This window comes from Drosophila bipectinata, chromosome 3R, assembly GCF_030179905.1.
Source record: "Drosophila bipectinata strain 14024-0381.07 chromosome 3R, DbipHiC1v2, whole genome shotgun sequence".
Classification (NCBI taxonomy): Eukaryota; Metazoa; Arthropoda; class Insecta; order Diptera; family Drosophilidae; genus Drosophila; species Drosophila bipectinata.
Genome location: NC_091739.1, coordinates 13,732,844 through 13,749,570, shown reverse-complemented (window position 1 = coordinate 13,749,570; position 16,727 = coordinate 13,732,844). Strand labels below are relative to the sequence as shown.

General features: G+C 42.0%; 2 protein-coding genes across 3 annotated transcripts; both read left to right on the top strand.

Annotated features, from left to right (window-relative positions):
- The first annotated feature begins 1,595 nt into the window (after positions 1 to 1,595).
- Dtg (Dpp target gene) lies at positions 1,596 to 6,866 on the top strand. Its single transcript, XM_017248352.3, has 3 exons — positions 1,596 to 2,085; positions 4,701 to 5,060; positions 5,122 to 6,866. The coding sequence occupies exons 1-3, from the start codon at positions 1,908 to 1,910 to the stop codon at positions 6,522 to 6,524; spliced, it is 1,941 nt and encodes a 646-aa protein (XP_017103841.2). The 5' UTR covers positions 1,596 to 1,907; the 3' UTR covers positions 6,525 to 6,866.
- A 1,900-nt stretch (positions 6,867 to 8,766) lies between these two features.
- On the top strand, positions 8,767 to 15,748 carry LOC108129961 (uncharacterized). 2 transcript variants are annotated; one of them, XM_017248276.3, is made up of 8 exons: positions 8,767 to 8,966; positions 11,147 to 11,365; positions 12,686 to 12,759; positions 13,000 to 13,674; positions 13,726 to 13,838; positions 13,897 to 14,609; positions 14,677 to 14,745; positions 14,961 to 15,748. In XM_017248276.3, the coding sequence occupies exons 2-8, from the start codon at positions 11,317 to 11,319 to the stop codon at positions 15,383 to 15,385; spliced, it is 2,118 nt and encodes a 705-aa protein (XP_017103765.2). In that variant the 5' UTR covers positions 8,767 to 8,966; positions 11,147 to 11,316; the 3' UTR covers positions 15,386 to 15,748. The 2 variants fall into 2 exon arrangements, with proteins under 2 accessions (XP_017103765.2, XP_017103764.2); XM_017248275.3 differs by having other exon boundaries at positions 8,767 to 9,178.
- The last annotated feature ends 979 nt before the right edge of the window (positions 15,749 to 16,727 follow it).

The following is a 16,727-nucleotide window of genomic DNA, read 5'->3' as shown; positions in this document are numbered from 1 at the left end:
GGATTTTGGGCTCCGGTTCGGATTCGGTTCGGACCAGCTCAAGCGAGGCAAATCATTCACAAACAAACACTGAAGATGCTGCAAATCGATTTGAAGCAGCTGTCATGAGGTGTTTTTAAGAGGTTTGTTCAGGATTAGCCAAGGAAAGTTAATTCGCCGGGGAAATAATTGAATGGACAGATGGTTGCAAGAGGGAGATAATAAAAATTTTTTATGTAATTTGCTGGAAAAGTTGGTATTAATTATAGTGTCAATTAGGCGAGATACATAATACGAGGGCTTACTTAATTTATAGTTTTCCTTTATTGTTTCTATTCAAACCTTCGTAATCTAATATAGTTTTTTTAAGTTTAAGAATAATACCAATTAAAAGAAATACGAGATCAAAGATAGTACTACTTATTACCCTTTGAAATGAAACCACATTTTTGGCTGCTACGTATCAGTTCTACGATTGATTGTATGTGATATTAAATATTTGGTTAGGCCGACCCTATCTCGACCCTTATTGTTCCTGTTTTCTTTTGTATTGGAGCCTCTTGTTTTGAGCCGAATACACAATAAGAACGAGGGGCTTCCAAGGGGGAAAGGGACTAAAACCCCTACCGGTCGAGAAAAGAACGCCTGCGAGCGAATTGGCTGCCTACGGCTCATTTTCAATGGGCATCTCGATGACGATGTTGCTTTGGATGCGAAGTGAAGTGCCAGGCCCGCCTCAGCCGCCCGAAATGCTGCCTCGCATGTTGGTCTCAATCCCCTCAGTGGGTCGAGAATGGGCTGGGCGGGGGGCTGGCGCTTGGCACTTACACTTATCAGACCAACACATAAACCACACACATTTTCCTACAAGCTATGTGGCTGCAGAAGCCGCCGGCCGCCAGTTTGCCTGCCCGCCTGGCCTGCCCTATTATTACCAGAAAGCAAATAAACGCAGGCCCTGGCGTGATGGATCTGCCGCCGCTACACCGCGAAAAAAGTCTCGGGTAGTATCTGTTTCAGGTTTTGAGTTTCAATATTTCATGGAAAATATGTTTGGTCAACAACGCAGTTCAATATCAATTAGTGGTTTTCTGTTTAAACTTGGATCTTCAATAATCATTGGATCGTGGTATAATATTCGTTACCTTAATTGTTTAGATTAACTTAGTTTGAGGGAAGCTTAGAATAAACATTTCTCTTAAAACTATTGTTGATACTGTATAGTTTACTGTATGGTATAACTTTATAGTTACATTTCAAAGGTTTCTATATGTTCTATAATGTTATTTTCTTCCCTAAATTACCTTATAGGGTAGAATACATATTTTTAATATTTTGTATAAGTTTTCCATTTAATATTTCTTGTTCCATCAATATCCAATTTTTTTTAATTTGTAAAATCATTGCTAAACTTTATTGTATTTCTTTCTGTGCAGCAGATGAGGCCTAGGGAGCAGGGTCAGGGGCGTGGCAGGGCCGGACGTGGTCACCAATATACGGACGCATGCATTGCCTGCCTGCCACAGCAGCGGCTGAAGCAGAGGCAGAGGCAGCAAACGCAGCTGAGACACCGACACGACGACGAGGCAGCACAAAATTCCAGAGCGCACGCGTTCTCAACTTTAGTTCTTTGCGAGTATCCGAGACGTTCGGTCGTAATTCGTATCTGAATTTGTATCTGTGCGTGCTGTCCAGAAGTTGGACCTGGAATCGAAGTTTTTTGTGGCAGAAGTGGTAGAAGCGGCAGAAGTGGCAGAACAGCGGCAACAGCTGAAAGTCAAGAACAAGCTGCAGCTGTATCTTTGCATCTGTACGAACCAGTATCTTTGTATCTGTGAACGCATCGCGTGTATCTGTGGGATAGTGTGTGTTGTTGAATTCGGGCCCGTCAAACTGGGAGCGACAACCTAATCAATCAGTCACTCAATATGGCCATTTCTAAGAGCCATCGCCAAGGCAGCTGCTCCTCCAGCACCTCCAGCGTCAGCATCATCTCCAGCTTTAGGTCCAGGAACAGGCAACTGGCCAACCCTCGGGCCTGGGATCTGGCTATGGGATCTCTGCTCTTCGTGACCATACTAGCTTCGTGCTGCGCGGCTCCATCGAGTGAGTATCTTTCCAGCTCCAGCAACTCCATCTTCAATGAAGCTGCTTCGGCGTCATCATCTCGTGATTGTCGTAATCACTTGTAGTTAGTTGCTGCCGATGATGCCTTTGCCTTTGCGGTCGCATCAGGCCTTTGACTTATATATGTATTTGTATCTGTTCGACTCGTCTTTTCTGCGATGCACTACGCTGCGATGCTGTGGCATTTTCCTCGTTTGCTGGCATAATTCAAAACGGGCAAAGTGTAATTATGCCACTGCCGCGGAAGAGGCTGTGACACCGAAACCGCAAGACCAACCAGCTCCCGGATTGTGCATCCAAAACAAAAACGGTGGCACTTCGGTGTCATACAAAGTACGAGTTAAAATGCCCCCCCCCAACGGCACTCCAGCAAATGCTGCAATTCATGCTCCCCGGCTCGTCGGCTTGCCGGCGCGGCAGCGTGCGAAAGTTCAATAATGTTTGGTAACAGGCCAATTGAGGCGGTCACCACAGTTCAATTTAAGCGATAAAGGCAAGATAGTACTCGGGTTATGGGGATATAATGCACTTTAAAAAATAATATATCAAACATAGTTTTTTTTTACTGATAGCGGATAACGTATGTATTTTAAGGAAGTAATTTGTAGGAGACATTAAAAATAATGTTCTTTCTTTTGAAATTTTATTAAACTTGAGCTAGGGTTGCTCACATTCGCTTGAAAATAAATATATATTTATCTCCCCTTTTACGAGTTTATAACAAGAACTCCCATTATTCTTTGGAACTCCATCTTAATCCTTTTTCCGGGGTGAGCGTCGGTCAGTCAATAAAATTTATCAGTTTTGGGGTAAACGACCCCATACAATACTTGAACTTCATATCAGTTTATGAAATTAGTAACGCAGCCAGCAACCAGCAGAAGGACCAGCGATCATGTGGCATGTTGCATTGTGTGAAACACGTAATTTCCCTCACAAAACATGCCACACTGGCCCTTAAAAAGATACATAACTTCTAACGCACACAAATACGCGTCCCATGCCATTCCAATCCATTTGAAAAAGGGACTGACAGATGACACTGGCCTGGTTGCAACTTCCACTGCAACTGCGGCAGGCTGCGTTGCCAACCCGAAAAGAAAATCGATTGGCCTTTGTTGTTGTTTTACTTTATTTTCTTTAAATGCCATTTTCCTTATTTGGCTGCCGCTTTGTTTTCGTTTGTGCGGCAAGCGGCATGCGGCATGCTTTGTCCCATTTTAAGTCCCAAAGACACAGAGACACTCGGACGCTGCAGCATTTGTTGCTGTTGCTACATATTGTTTTTGTTGCTGATGCTGTTCGGGTTCCCAAGGGATTGGAAATAGATGCTGGGAGGACCGCCCATGCATATCTCATGCCGAGCATCTAATAATTCCTTACTTTTCCACGAATCCAGTTGCATGTTGTCGGCGAGGCCCTACCACTCGGAGGGGGCAGTGGTTGTCCCCTCATAAATAAGTCAGCTACTTTATAGGCACAAAATGCGACAGGCTGGGCGGGTTGCCCCGTCTCGTTGGTTTGTTTATTTGGTTACTAATTTGGGATTCCTCGATTTCGATTTTTTTTTTTTTTTTTTTTTTCTACTCTAAAGTGTGTCTGGAATTTTAATCACTGACTTCGGTCACTGGGAAAAATTTTGAGTAATGGGGTGTGGGCGGAGTGTTTTTCCGGCCAAGAATTCGGGTTGATCATGTTGCGTTTTGCTACCAAAACAGAATACTTATATACGTGGTATCTTTGGGACCCGTTTGTGAATGAATGTGTGAGAACATATACTGATGACAGCCATGATAAGACACACAGTAGATACGGCCATGAATGGGATCCATCGATGTGCTTCGTCTGTTGACAGATTCATGGATGCCCAGCCCTAATGGCCGTCGTGAGGAATATGGCTGTAATATCTGTTTGTTATTGCATTAAATTGGAGGTTTATCAATGTAACGGTTGGACTATTAACAACGCATGAAAATATATTTTTATTAATTTTCTACTTTAAATGCAATGTGATAGTTGCCTGTTGGTTGTTGGGGGAAAGTTGTGGCGAGGTTCTTAAACATTTCTCGATTTTTCGAGGCCTATTTTTGGGTTGAGTAATTCAAGGTGTGTTTTTGATTTCCCAGAAGTGAAAGCTCAGGTTAGTCATCGTTATAAAATATCAAATTAAAAAGATAAATTCCATAATTATTCCAAGTTTTCATGATTGACTTTTTTAAGCCCCATTGGGGATCTAAATTTGGTATTAAATTGTGTCTATATTTAATAAATGAATTGAAGAGCTAAGACTTTAGAGTTTTAAGAAACTTCTATTGGACTTGAACGTAATCTAACTGATTTTTTAGTTTTCAAAAATTAACTTGAAATTTTACTAACTTTTACCCCAAAGTGTATTTACATGGCAAGCTACATGTAGAAAAGTAAACAAGTTCCGTCGACAACGACTAGGTGGCGCTGGAAGTGAACCAATGCAAATATTTTAAGGTTTAGGTTTAAATATCTTTTTTTAATTATATTTTAACTATGTGTACTTATTTAAATAATATAAATAATTATTCATATTCAAATTAATCAAATCTTGAATGATTTTTTAGTTATTTCAGTCGAGTCCACCCCATTTCCCACGGAAATCAAAGAAGCTACCACGATACTACCATTGCAACAGGAAGAGTTCTCATCTCCAGCTGCCCCAACGAAACAAAATGATACTGTTGTGACCTACCTAGTGGATCCTGCCAAAATTGAGGAGTCTGATCATGCCGATTCCACCCAATTGGGTGTAGCTGAAACATCGGACAAGTTTGTGTCTGTTTATGGAGCCACTTTGGAACAGGATATCAAAAACGATGTCAAGAGCGAGGTGGAGGACGAAGCTGAATCGCCAGTGGATACACTAAGTGAGGATATTAAGGCTGATGCTGCAGAGGTGGAAAACCATCAGCAGGAAAAAGATGGTGAGTGGAATTAACAAGCAAACTATATAAGATGATTATCTAAAGAAAATTTTTTTCCCAGTTGATGTACAAAATTCTCGGGAACCTAAAGCCCTGGAAGCCGAAGAAGAAAATGCAGATCAGCCTCAACCAGAAGAGGACTCGTATCCGGATACAGTGACCGACAATATAGCCGTTTCCAGTGAGGTGGTGGAAAGCAGGGTTAGACCTTTGCCGAATATTACCAGCGACCTGGTTTCGGTTATCCTGAATGAAGACAAGGCCATTACCGAGCAGCCAATCACCAACACCAATTTGCTAGCCCTGGAGCAGGAACACGAGAACTTTGAGAGCGAACACACCACTCCCGAGCCCATTTATGAGGAGCCCAAACACCAGGTCACCAAGAAGCAAGGAGTGGAGGATGTGCCTCCTGAGCTAGCCCCTGAGGTTGAGGAAGAGCTGAAAGGTGAAGTCCAGCGAGAGGAACGACAATTTGAACAACCTGACTTGAAACTCAATGAAATTGATGAGGAGGGGGCACTCGAAAAATCATCCACAACAGTAAAGCCTTTGGTCCATGTAGAGCTCGCCAAATCGGAGGACGAAGTCCAGGAGATTGAGAAAAAGACAGAGGAGGCAGCCAAGGCAGAGATTGAGGATCAGGTGGTCGCTCAAACCCATTTGGAGGAGACTGTTGTAGAGCCTGCTGAGACAGAGGTTACAAACACAGCGGAGGAAGTCCCTGAAACCACAGAGGAGAGTGTCGCTGAAGAGGCAAAGGTCGAAACTACAACTGCAGAAGCTCATCCCCATTCTGAAATCAAAGAAATCGAACCACAACAAACCGCTGTTGAAACATCAACAGAGACGTATCCTGAACCAGAAGTCCAAACACAAGAACCTGCTGTTGAAGCACCCACAGAAGTCCATTTCGAGCCCGAACGAGAGGAAACTAAAGAGGTCCCAGAGGATTCTCCAAAACCAGATGGGGAATCCAAATCCGTTGAAGAGAAGGAGGACGAAAGTGCCGAATCTGAGGTCAAACCAACAGTTCATCCAGATTCCGAAAAAGAGGACTCCTCTTCTTCTGAGGAAGAGGAAAAGGATGAGACCAAAACTTCTTCGGATGACAGCACTGCCACTCCCCTCGTCTCCTATCCACCCCACGATGCAGGCAGGACCTTCGACAGCAACACAGCGGACGAGCACTCCGCCCAGCTGTCGAATCCTTCGAACTATCGCTCCACCCTTATCATAGCCCTGTGCTCCGGCACTGCCGTGATCTTCATTGTGGCCTCGTTGGTAATCTTCGTGGTTTCCTTCCAGCGGCAGCACGGCACCTTGGACATTGAGATGCAGGAGCAGCGCTTGGGCAAGGATGTCCAGGACGACGAGGACGCCCAAATGAAGCTGCTTGACGTGGATCTCACCAAGCCTGTCATTGTGGCCTCGGGGAACGAGGAGACTGATGAGTGCCTCTAGATCGCTTATCTCACCCAGCACCCTGATCCTCTCCAGGTGCCCTGTAAATATTTTTTAACTCTGAGATTGCGACGAAGACTTCAGCTGATTGTTTTTTATTTCGGTTTCCAAAATTGTTGACTGAAAAAATCTGCATCAAATCGAAACAAAAAAAAGGAAAAATACGAATCAAATCGAAACGAAATCAATTGCCATACTGATTAATTTTAAACACACTTTTAGATCTTAAGGTTTCGCAAAAATTTCGCAAGAAAATATTTATACTTAACGTTTTCTATAGATTTAAGCACATTTTATATTGAGTCTGATATGAAGTCAGAATAAATATTTTCGGTTGCTATATTATTTTGTAGTATTCTTGGGAGCGTTTTTCTTCAAAATTATAGCATACTTTTTGGATGAGCGAGAGATCATTCTTGTAATGCTTAGTAAAGAATAAAAACAATCATAAATATGATTTTTAAAACTATTTTTAAAAATGTAGTACCTGTTTGTCCCTGACTCTTGACCCAGTTAAAGCCAGAGTGTTAAGACTATACTTTTGAAAACAATTTCTGCATAGTGACAGGCTAACTTTAAACTTCTTAACTAACTTTTTTATTTCCAATGGCTAAGGTAAGCCTTCAACTCTTTAAGTAAATTGCCAAAAATCATTTTTCTGAAAAAAATCTAAATGCAAATGTATTTTTTAAAACAAATTAGGAACCCACCTGTATGTGTTGAAGTGTGAAAAACATTTGACGTTAAAACAGCTGCATTTAACAAGAATATTTATTTGATTTGAGTCTGAGAGGAGGGTTGAGTGTTGAGTTCAAATACAGACCGACTGAACAACATTCGAGATTAGGAGTCTATAAAGGTTAACCAGAAATGATTTAGGTGGCACTCTAGGCTGGAAGCAATAAACCCGCGGCACCAGTACGCCTAATTGCATGTCAACCGCAGCATATTGATCAAAAGCTCATTTGCCACTCGGCGACTTTTCCACTTTTCCACTGTAGCGGGCGGCACGCTTCAAAGCCAACTTTTAATTAGTTCATAATGTCGAGAGCAGCACGATCGGTGGCAGCTTCTATATGTATGTTAGTCGGGCAGAGAGCTCGGCGATTGCTGTGCGAGCTTGCAACATAATAAATAAGAACCCATTGAACTATTCCCCCATGCCACACGGTATCGGAGGCACTCCCATAATTTTAGACGCCAACGAGAGCGAAAATCGAAGACTCTCGCTTTTTCCCCGATTTTTCCGACTTTTGTGTAAATGAACTTAATGAGTGGAGAATGAAAAGGCGCTCCATTCGTGACCGAATGAAATAAACAAGACGATTTTCGAGATTAAGAGTTTATGCCGGGGCGTTCGGCTTTCCAGATATTTGTTTATGCGGGATTATGCAACTGCCGGCACAGTGGGTTTAGCGTTAGAAATAGTATTCAGTTTCTTTTGCTCCTCTTCGAGGGGCTATTAAACAATCAATTTAAAAGCAATAAAATACCAATTGACAGCATAATTTTCACAATTCCATCGAACTCAATTGCAAAACTCTCTGGAGCTTCAATCGGAAATCCAATGCGATTCAAAGGCGACGTCATTGTTTCTTTGACTTTTGTAGTTTTTTCTATTGGATGGAATTTAATCCACACAATGTTAATCCACTGAGAAGAAATCTGTTTTGTTAAGTTAATCATGTTTTTATTTTTTCTGACGGTTCTTACAACTATAATTTATGAAAGAGAAAACCTGAACACGCCTTTATAATTCTATCTTTAAAATATTATAATATTTTTTATACTTGGGTATGTAGAATTTTATCAGATGTTGCATGAATTAAATAAAGAATTAATGTTCTCAAATTTAAAAAAAAAAAAACAAAAATTATTTTTCTCTCTGCATGCAAGCGTCGTTTAAACGCATTGTTATAGCCATGGCCAAGATTAAATTGCATTTTATGCTAGAGCAACCACTGTGCTGCAGTTGGCTAGCCACTCTTCTGGCCGGATAGGACGGAATGCGGAGAGTTTTCCAATTTTCTTCCGGACTCTTGTGTCTGGCGAGCGTCTAACGGAAGAGCAACACTCTTGCCAAAGCTCCACGCTCACGCGCCTTTCGCTCGCTCAGCTGTTCCGCCAACTAAATTATTTTCCCCAAATGAATTAAATAATCGTAGTGCAGGCTGCCCTTCCCTCGCCATCTGCGTCTAGCTCTGTGCGTCTAGCGCTCTGTCTCCGGCGCGTACGCTCTCGTTCGTTCAGTGGGTGGCGCTTTTTCATCTGCCACACATTTCGAAAAAAGCAAAATAGCAACATCAAAAAGTTTTTCAGTTTGCTTGTTGCTTTGCACGCGTGCGGTTCGCTCGGATACGTCGTTCCTCCTCCTTTCGGGCCTTTGAGTTACACTTTTTTCGTTCGTGTGTGTGTTTGTGTTTTCTTTCAAAACCGCAAAAGGTAGAAGATTCTGAAATACCTATGCTATTTCGGACAGCTGTGCAAACTCGGTGATATACGCTGCGTATACGTAACGTTGTCAACACGTCACGCATACGCCCCGCGGTCCGCAAGAAGTCGCCGAAAATTATTGCAGTCTCCCCCTGCAAGTGATTTGCCGTGAAAGATTGAAATTTGTTTTTTCTCTGGCGTGAAATTTTGTGATATTCAAGGTGCGCTTTGGCGCATAAACTTTTATTCAAATATAAATTCAGCCACAAAACATATATTGAAAAAACATATACAATGAACTAAATAAACATATATGCTGGCGGGGTGCTTTCTTTGCTTTTCTTTTGGCAACTGTGCTTAACCATGTTCTTCGGGTGTGAGTCAGCGGCGTCTTGGTCGCGGTCACGGCAGTGAAATTAGAAATGAAAACGAAATGAAAGGAACTGCATATTCAGATCAAAACAAATGGGAACACCTCGCTCCCAATTTAAAAATGTTCTACAATTAGAAAAGTAAACAAAAGGAAAGCTACGATTTGTCTAAAAGTAAAGGCTTTTGCAGGTGTGGCATCTTTCTAGGTGAAGAAATAATAATAGATTATGAAAGGCTTTTTATGCATAATATTTATAAAAGTCATGGAACTTAAGTCTTTATAAAGCACACATTACAATGTAAAATCTTGATTCGAATAGACATATTAGGGCAGTCGGCCAGTTGGCAGTGGATGCATGTTATGAGGGCGGTGCGTCCGTCCAATTCTATTTGTCGTTTTGTCGGTTGCAACTTGGCATCATCCACATGAACATGCAAATGGATATATAGACTCTGGGGTGCAGACAGAGGCACTATGATAACTAGAGCATCATCTTGTTTTGGTGCCAAAGTCAAGCGTGTAATTGCCAAGCGAAGGCGTTTTCGCAGGGACAACGCTGGAACTTTCACAATACTTGCAAAAAACAAAAAAACACAAATAGGCTAAAAATTGATCGATGACGAGCGCCCACATATTATCGAATTTGCTTGACTTTTGTTTTTAATGTAATTATTTCCTATGACAATGAAAAGCCTTTCTCGTAACATATTCATGGCTCTATTATAGGTTGTGGGTTGTGCGGTTATATTGGAAGCTGTGTGAATGGGAATGGGATGTGGGGCGTTTGATTTGCCATATCTGACGCCAATACTACACATAACAACAATAAAGCACAACCCGAACAATGGTAGCAACAATGCATTACCTCTAATAGTCGCGTAACGCCCCGACTGGCAAATTGTTTTCGGATTGCTCCATTAACGACAGCGAAATGAAACCTATTTCTTGGTCACTTTTCTAAAAAATATATATAAATGTTAATGAAAATAGCTTTGGCACACAAATTGCCAATCAATTAAGTTTGTACAACATTTTTATTGATAGTTTGGCAGAATCATTTTCGAATGACGAGCACGCGAGCTGCATTTAAAGTATAATTTATGCTTCGAGACAGACTTCAAAATTTGTCAATCAAAGCTGTTGCCATCTGCTTCCCTTTGAGGTGCTTTATATGGTCGGAATTTAGGGAACCCACTCATTTTTCTTTGTTTGGGTTTTGGCCTTTTCATTTCCAGCGTGATAGGCATGTTTCGTTTGGGCCTGGGTCTTTACGGTTGATTAATTAAAACAGCAATTAAATATTTTGTTAAACTACAAAACAGATCCGACGAATAGTTGCCAAATTGGCGTTTTCCTAAAAAGAAACAGTCGGAGCGCGAAGAACGGAAGTTATAAATTCCTAAGCGGTCTGATATCATGGCTATTTATATTGTATGTATAGAATAGACAGTACATATGTGTCAACACACTACTGAAGATGAGTTATTACCCAAGGGTCTAGAAGTTGGTCGGACCCTGCACGGCATATCAATTAGAAGAAAGCGCCGGGCCAGGGCAACACCCTTTGGATTGGCACATGCCACATACCACGCCCATTTCGGCTAACCTATAGGTGCAACATGCAACATGTGCAAGTGCCCGCGACCAGACAAAACTATTCGGTCATTAACCGGAAAAGTGCATCGCGCAGACAAATGGTCATTAAAAAAGAAATAAGAGCACCCCTCGCCACCCGAAACCCCATTTCCTCCGATCCGTACTAACTCAGATCATTAATTTGTGCAAACGTTTGATTTGTTTATACCAAAAAAAAAAGGAAAGTATCAGAGGAAGCAGGCTATAATTTGGCCAAAGTGCAGGGAGGCTGCAGCGGCAAAGAATCGGAAAATTCGCCCAAACACAAACAATTCCTCCTCCGGCGGCCCACGTTTACGGGCCGGGTACATCCAAGTGCGGGCCGAGAAATTCCAAGTGCAAATAAAAACAATGACGACAGCCAAATGGTTTTGGCGCTGGGCGCTGAGCATCTTGTTGGGTGAGTCCAAGTACTAGCTATTACTATGTTATTTTAGGCAGACCATCGATGATTTTATGGACTTTTGATCGATTTACTGGATTTTATGGTTTATTCTCTAAACGAAAAATGTTTCGCATATGGCCCAGCGTGGAGGGAGTCCATGAAATCGGTACATTTCCCCACCCATCGGGCCTATAGCCTTCGATTAGTATGCCAAGTTATGCACAGTGCGTCACAGAAGTATGCGATCTGCCAATCTCTGGCCGTGATGGCATAATGTTTATTTTTATAATTACAAAGTCAGCTGTGTCAGCTGGATGTTTGGCCTGTCCTTTCTCTCTGTATGGTTTTTTATCGTAAATTTCTTTTAAATCACATAAACTAATGTCGGAGAGATGAGTATGTGGCTATTAACAAGAAAATTAATTCCTTAATATTTCCACTTAAAACAAAATGAACGAAAATAAACAAGGAAATCGAGGAAAGGTCTTAATTAGTCATAACGAATGGGAGATGCTCTACAGGGTCAAAATACTAATTTCACAAAAAAATGGATTAATATTATAAAAGTTCTATTAATTGTAGCTTGTACACTAATGCTCATTTTTCTTTATTTGTATTATAACTAAAAAACAACTTTAGTTCCTTTAGTGACTGTAATTTCAGTCTACAGTATCTATCTATAGCTTTTCTAAAATAAATCAATTGAATATATTCAAGTTTTCTCCGTCCGTTTGGAATATATTTTTATGTCTTTCGTTTGATAATTTTCACAAAAACTTGTTTTTTTTTTGACAAATGGTTGCCAAACAGCTGGTTGAAATTCTGAGCACTCATTCACTTGTCTCTGGGTCTGTCACTCTGCTGTGACATCCCCATCTATGACCAGCTGCTCCTCCGAGATCCACACATTACGTATACGCAGTGTTGTGACCCTTGGGGACGTCTGACTCAACTTGGGTGGCAGGAAGCAGGTGGTGGTCATCCACAGCATCGTCCATGTGTGACCGCGTTGAAAGTGAAATTGAAATGAAATTTCACACTGTCAGTACTCCGATGAGACATCTCAGTTCCCGGCAGAAAAATAAAAGTCAACAGAACGACGCACCGCGAGTCGCACGGCCGTTTAACGAGCGTGGGAATTTTGGCGGCTTTCGTGACGCACTTGTTGCTATTTTTGGGCCACCAGCTGGGCCATTAATAAATATGCATAACGAATTCTAAAACTAATGGCAACAATTTAAATTTTATTTATCAACATCTTTTACGACTCGCAAATATTTTGTTTCCACGTTTTTTATGACTTCCCTCTCGTTCTTTATGCTTAATATTTTTCAGTTTTGGGTGCTGCGGCTTCCGAAAAACCTCAAGGATATCACAGGGAGATATGCCAATATCGGAAGGGAAAACATGTAAGTTGGATGGGCAAAAATATTGTTAATATATATAATTTTTTTTATTTGAATATCATTTTTGCAAATCTACTCACGCTCTTATTATGCTGTCTTATCATAACAATATTTATGTTTATTGGCTCATAAAACAACATTTGTGCTAATAAATTTATCAATTTGTTATATTGTCAAAACAGAACGAGTGTTTTATAGATTCTTCTTAAAAAAATATTAATAAATAAATTATTAATTTCTCAGATCCAACCCATGAGCGTCTACCACACCCGTCTCCTGGCTATCCGCGAGCAGATGCAGATTCGCGCCTCGCTGCAGGGTCCGGAGATTAATGGCTACATTCTTCCCACCATGGACGAGCACCTTAACCAGGAGGTGGCCGTCCGCGATCAGCGATTACACTATCTCTCTGGCTACTCCGGAATACGGGCCTTTGCCGCCATAACCGACAAAGGCGCCGCCATCTGGGTAGAGAACCGGTACGCCCAGCAGGCGGACGGAGAGCTGGAGTGCGACTGGGAGATTTATCTGACTGGCGGCAATGTCTCGGTGGCCGAATGGCTGGGCAGCCATGTGAAGTACGACTTGCGGGTGGGCGCCGATCCGCATTTGGTTCCTCACTCCCTCTGGATGCAGTGGGAGCGGGAGTTGGAGGAAAAGTTTCTGAAGCTGGTGAAGATCAACAACAATCTGGTGGATCTAATTTGGGGTGACGAGCGACCAGCACCGCCAGCGGGTCAGGTGATCAGGGTGCACAAACAGGACTTTGCGGGGGAGAAGTGGCAGGACAAGGTCAGGGAGCTGAGGAGGCGACTGGCTCACCTGGGATGTGACGCCATAGTGATTACCTCGCTGACGGAGATCGCATATTTGTTCAATATCCGTGGCACAGATATTCCCTACACTCCCGTGGTCAAGGTAGAAGATGTCCTCGAAATCCTGTACCAAACTTATATGTATTTTTTGCAGTCCTATGCCATTGTGAGTCAGGATGATCTGTTCTTCTACGTGGATCGCAGCAAATTCAGTCTGGATATCGACTATCATCTGCGCACTGATTGTTTCAATGAGGTTTGTGTAAAGTAAGTCTAGTATCTTTTAAAAATCTAAGTATTATTTAATCAATAAACGCCCTTTAAGGATCAAGGAATACAATCAAATTTGGAGTGACATTCGCACCTATGCCCAGCTCTGGAAAAGGGTTCTCGTCCCCGCACCATGTGTCCAGGACATGGGTGCATCGGAGGCCATCTACACATCGATGCCGGGAAAGATCGTGGTTTGGGAGATCTCCCCCATTATCTTCATGCGGGCGCAGAAGAACTTTGTGGAGCAGGCCGGCATGAGGAGGGCTCACGTCCGGGACGGAGCTGCCATTTGTGAGTCCTTGAGCAACATGGAGGCCAGGTACAACTCGGAGCAGTGGACGGAGGAGAAAATCAAGTACGAGGTGGAGCTATGGCGCCTGTCGCAGAAGCATGCCAAGGGACTGTCCCTGAGAACAGTGGTGGCTTACGGAGAGCATTCCGCCTTGCCCTACTACATTTCCAGCAATGTCACCAACATTGAGGTCTCCGATCAGAGCTTGCTGGTCATCGAATCGGGAGGGCAGTACTTGGAGGGCACCACCGACGTCTCGCGTACGTTCATCTTTGGTGAGCCCACTCAAGAAATGAAAAAGGCCTACACCAGTGTCTTGGCTGGAATTCTGCACCTGGCCCAGCTCAAGTTTCCATCCGATTTGAAGCCATCTGAAGTAGATGCCTTGGTGCGCAGCATGGTATGGCAGGACATGACGGATTATCCCCAAGCGACTGGCCATGGAATAGGAGCCTACGGATCCGTAGAGGAGCGTAAGTAGAGCTTATTAACTTTTATAAAGATTTCCTTAAATTCAGTCATTTAATTTCTTCTCAACAGCTCCGATTGCCGTGGCTTATGGCCAGAACAACAGCTTCCACTTTAAGGAAGGTTACTTTTTTTCAAGTGGTAAGTAAATATACTTTATATTTTCATTTGCAAATGTTTTACCTTTCGGATCTTTTATCTTCGAGTAGCATCGTATTTTATCAAAACCTGGCCAGCTAAAATTTGGCTCCAGATTTAAAATTTTTAAGTGGTGTTTCAACTAGGGGACACACCTTTCATTAACACATTCCTGGCCCAAAGTTATAAATCTCTTCTGGTTTTTTTGTTTTAAACAGAATCCGGCTACTACAAACGTAATGACTTCGGAGTCCGCCTAAAGAACGTGCTCGAAGTGGTGGACACCGGTCACACCCATCCCAACGGCGGACACTTTCTTGCATTCCAAGACGTCACCATGGTACCCTACGAGCCCAAGCTGATCGACAGCACGCTCCTGAGTGCCGTGGAGAAGCGGCTGCTCAACGAGTACAATGCCAAGATCCGGAACGTGATCGGCGATGAACTGAAGCAGCTGGGTAACATGCGAGCCTTCTACTGGATGATGAACAAGACGCGACACATCCGGGAGTATCTGCCGGAGGATGAGTACCGCTCGGCGACTGCCGGAGGTGGAACCTATCGGAGCTACCTGCCCCTAATGGGTCTGCTTCTCCTGATCACCGTGATCGCGTCCATCGTACCCAGCCCTGCGAATTCCTAGGAAAGCCAGTGTTCTTAGCGTACGACTTCTGTAATTATTTAGTTTTAGTTAGCTATGAATATGAAATGAGAGAGTCCGGGACTAACAAATCGAAACAATAAATAACTATTGCAACTGCTAGTATTTTAGTAATGTCAGCTGGCCCTAAAACCTTGAAAAGCAAGAAGCACCCAAGCTAGAAGATAGGTATTCACTTGAACCAAATACGTAAAATTGTATAAATAAAATGTATCTAAACGTAATCGACCAAAAATATGTTAATCCGTTGAACCTTAATACGAATGTCGGTAATACTTAAGCAATAACATTGTATATTTTTATAAAAGTGATTAAATAATAAACTTTGGAAGAAACAAGACTAAACCCAAGAAAACGTATCTTTTGCTTTTGGGTAAAACATATTTTCTTTGACATGTAACTTACAGATACTTCTGAAGGGAAGTCTACAATTTTGTAGCATTCTTTTGGGCATTGGTGAAACAGAAATTTTAACTAATGATCATTGGGATCTTGGACTTTTAATTTAAAGTAAAAGCCTGCCATAACTGACTGACAGATGTTGACTGACTGGCAAAAAGGGTGGTATTTTGACACATACGGTCTTAAATGGGTTTTCAGACTAAATTATTTCCAGGGAATTAGGCATAACTTGGCTAATACTTGTCGGATCAAAAAATGGTATACCTCCACGATTTTAAATCTTTGAGTACCTGTGAAACTAAAATCTGACCCATTTTTCGCCATTTTTCAAAGGTGTGACTCATGATACAGTATAACTCTAAATAATATACAGTATATAGCTCTGAACAATAATTGGTATTCTGTTGTCAATCGTATGCAAAATGGGTAACATTTTTGAAAGTAAATGAGTATTATTTTATTAAAGTATTAAAGAAGAATTCCCTATTTTTCCCTTTTCTATTAAAGGACCATAGAACATTTAAGTTTTGTTATACAAATACAAATATGTAAGCTAAAAGAAATAATTGAAAAAGTAAATACATATCTAAGAACTAGTTTAAAAAGTCATTAACCCGAAATGGCCAGAGAATCTGCTGGCTAAGATTAGTCGATATGTTAAGTTGTCTTGCAACACCATTCCATCTATCAGATTAAGACATTAAATATTGCTCAACCCACTTATGTTGGCAATCCACATGGTTATACAACTGGTGTAATCCCCTCTTGAAATTATTTTCTAATGCCTGTCGAACCCGAGAAGTGGAAAGCCTGACAGACAGAGTCCAATTGAAAATGGGGCATCGCCTGCAAGGAGCCAGGCCGTTTACGGTAAATGGTATTTTATGCGCCCCTCCATCCAGGTAGCACATTTCTGAGCACA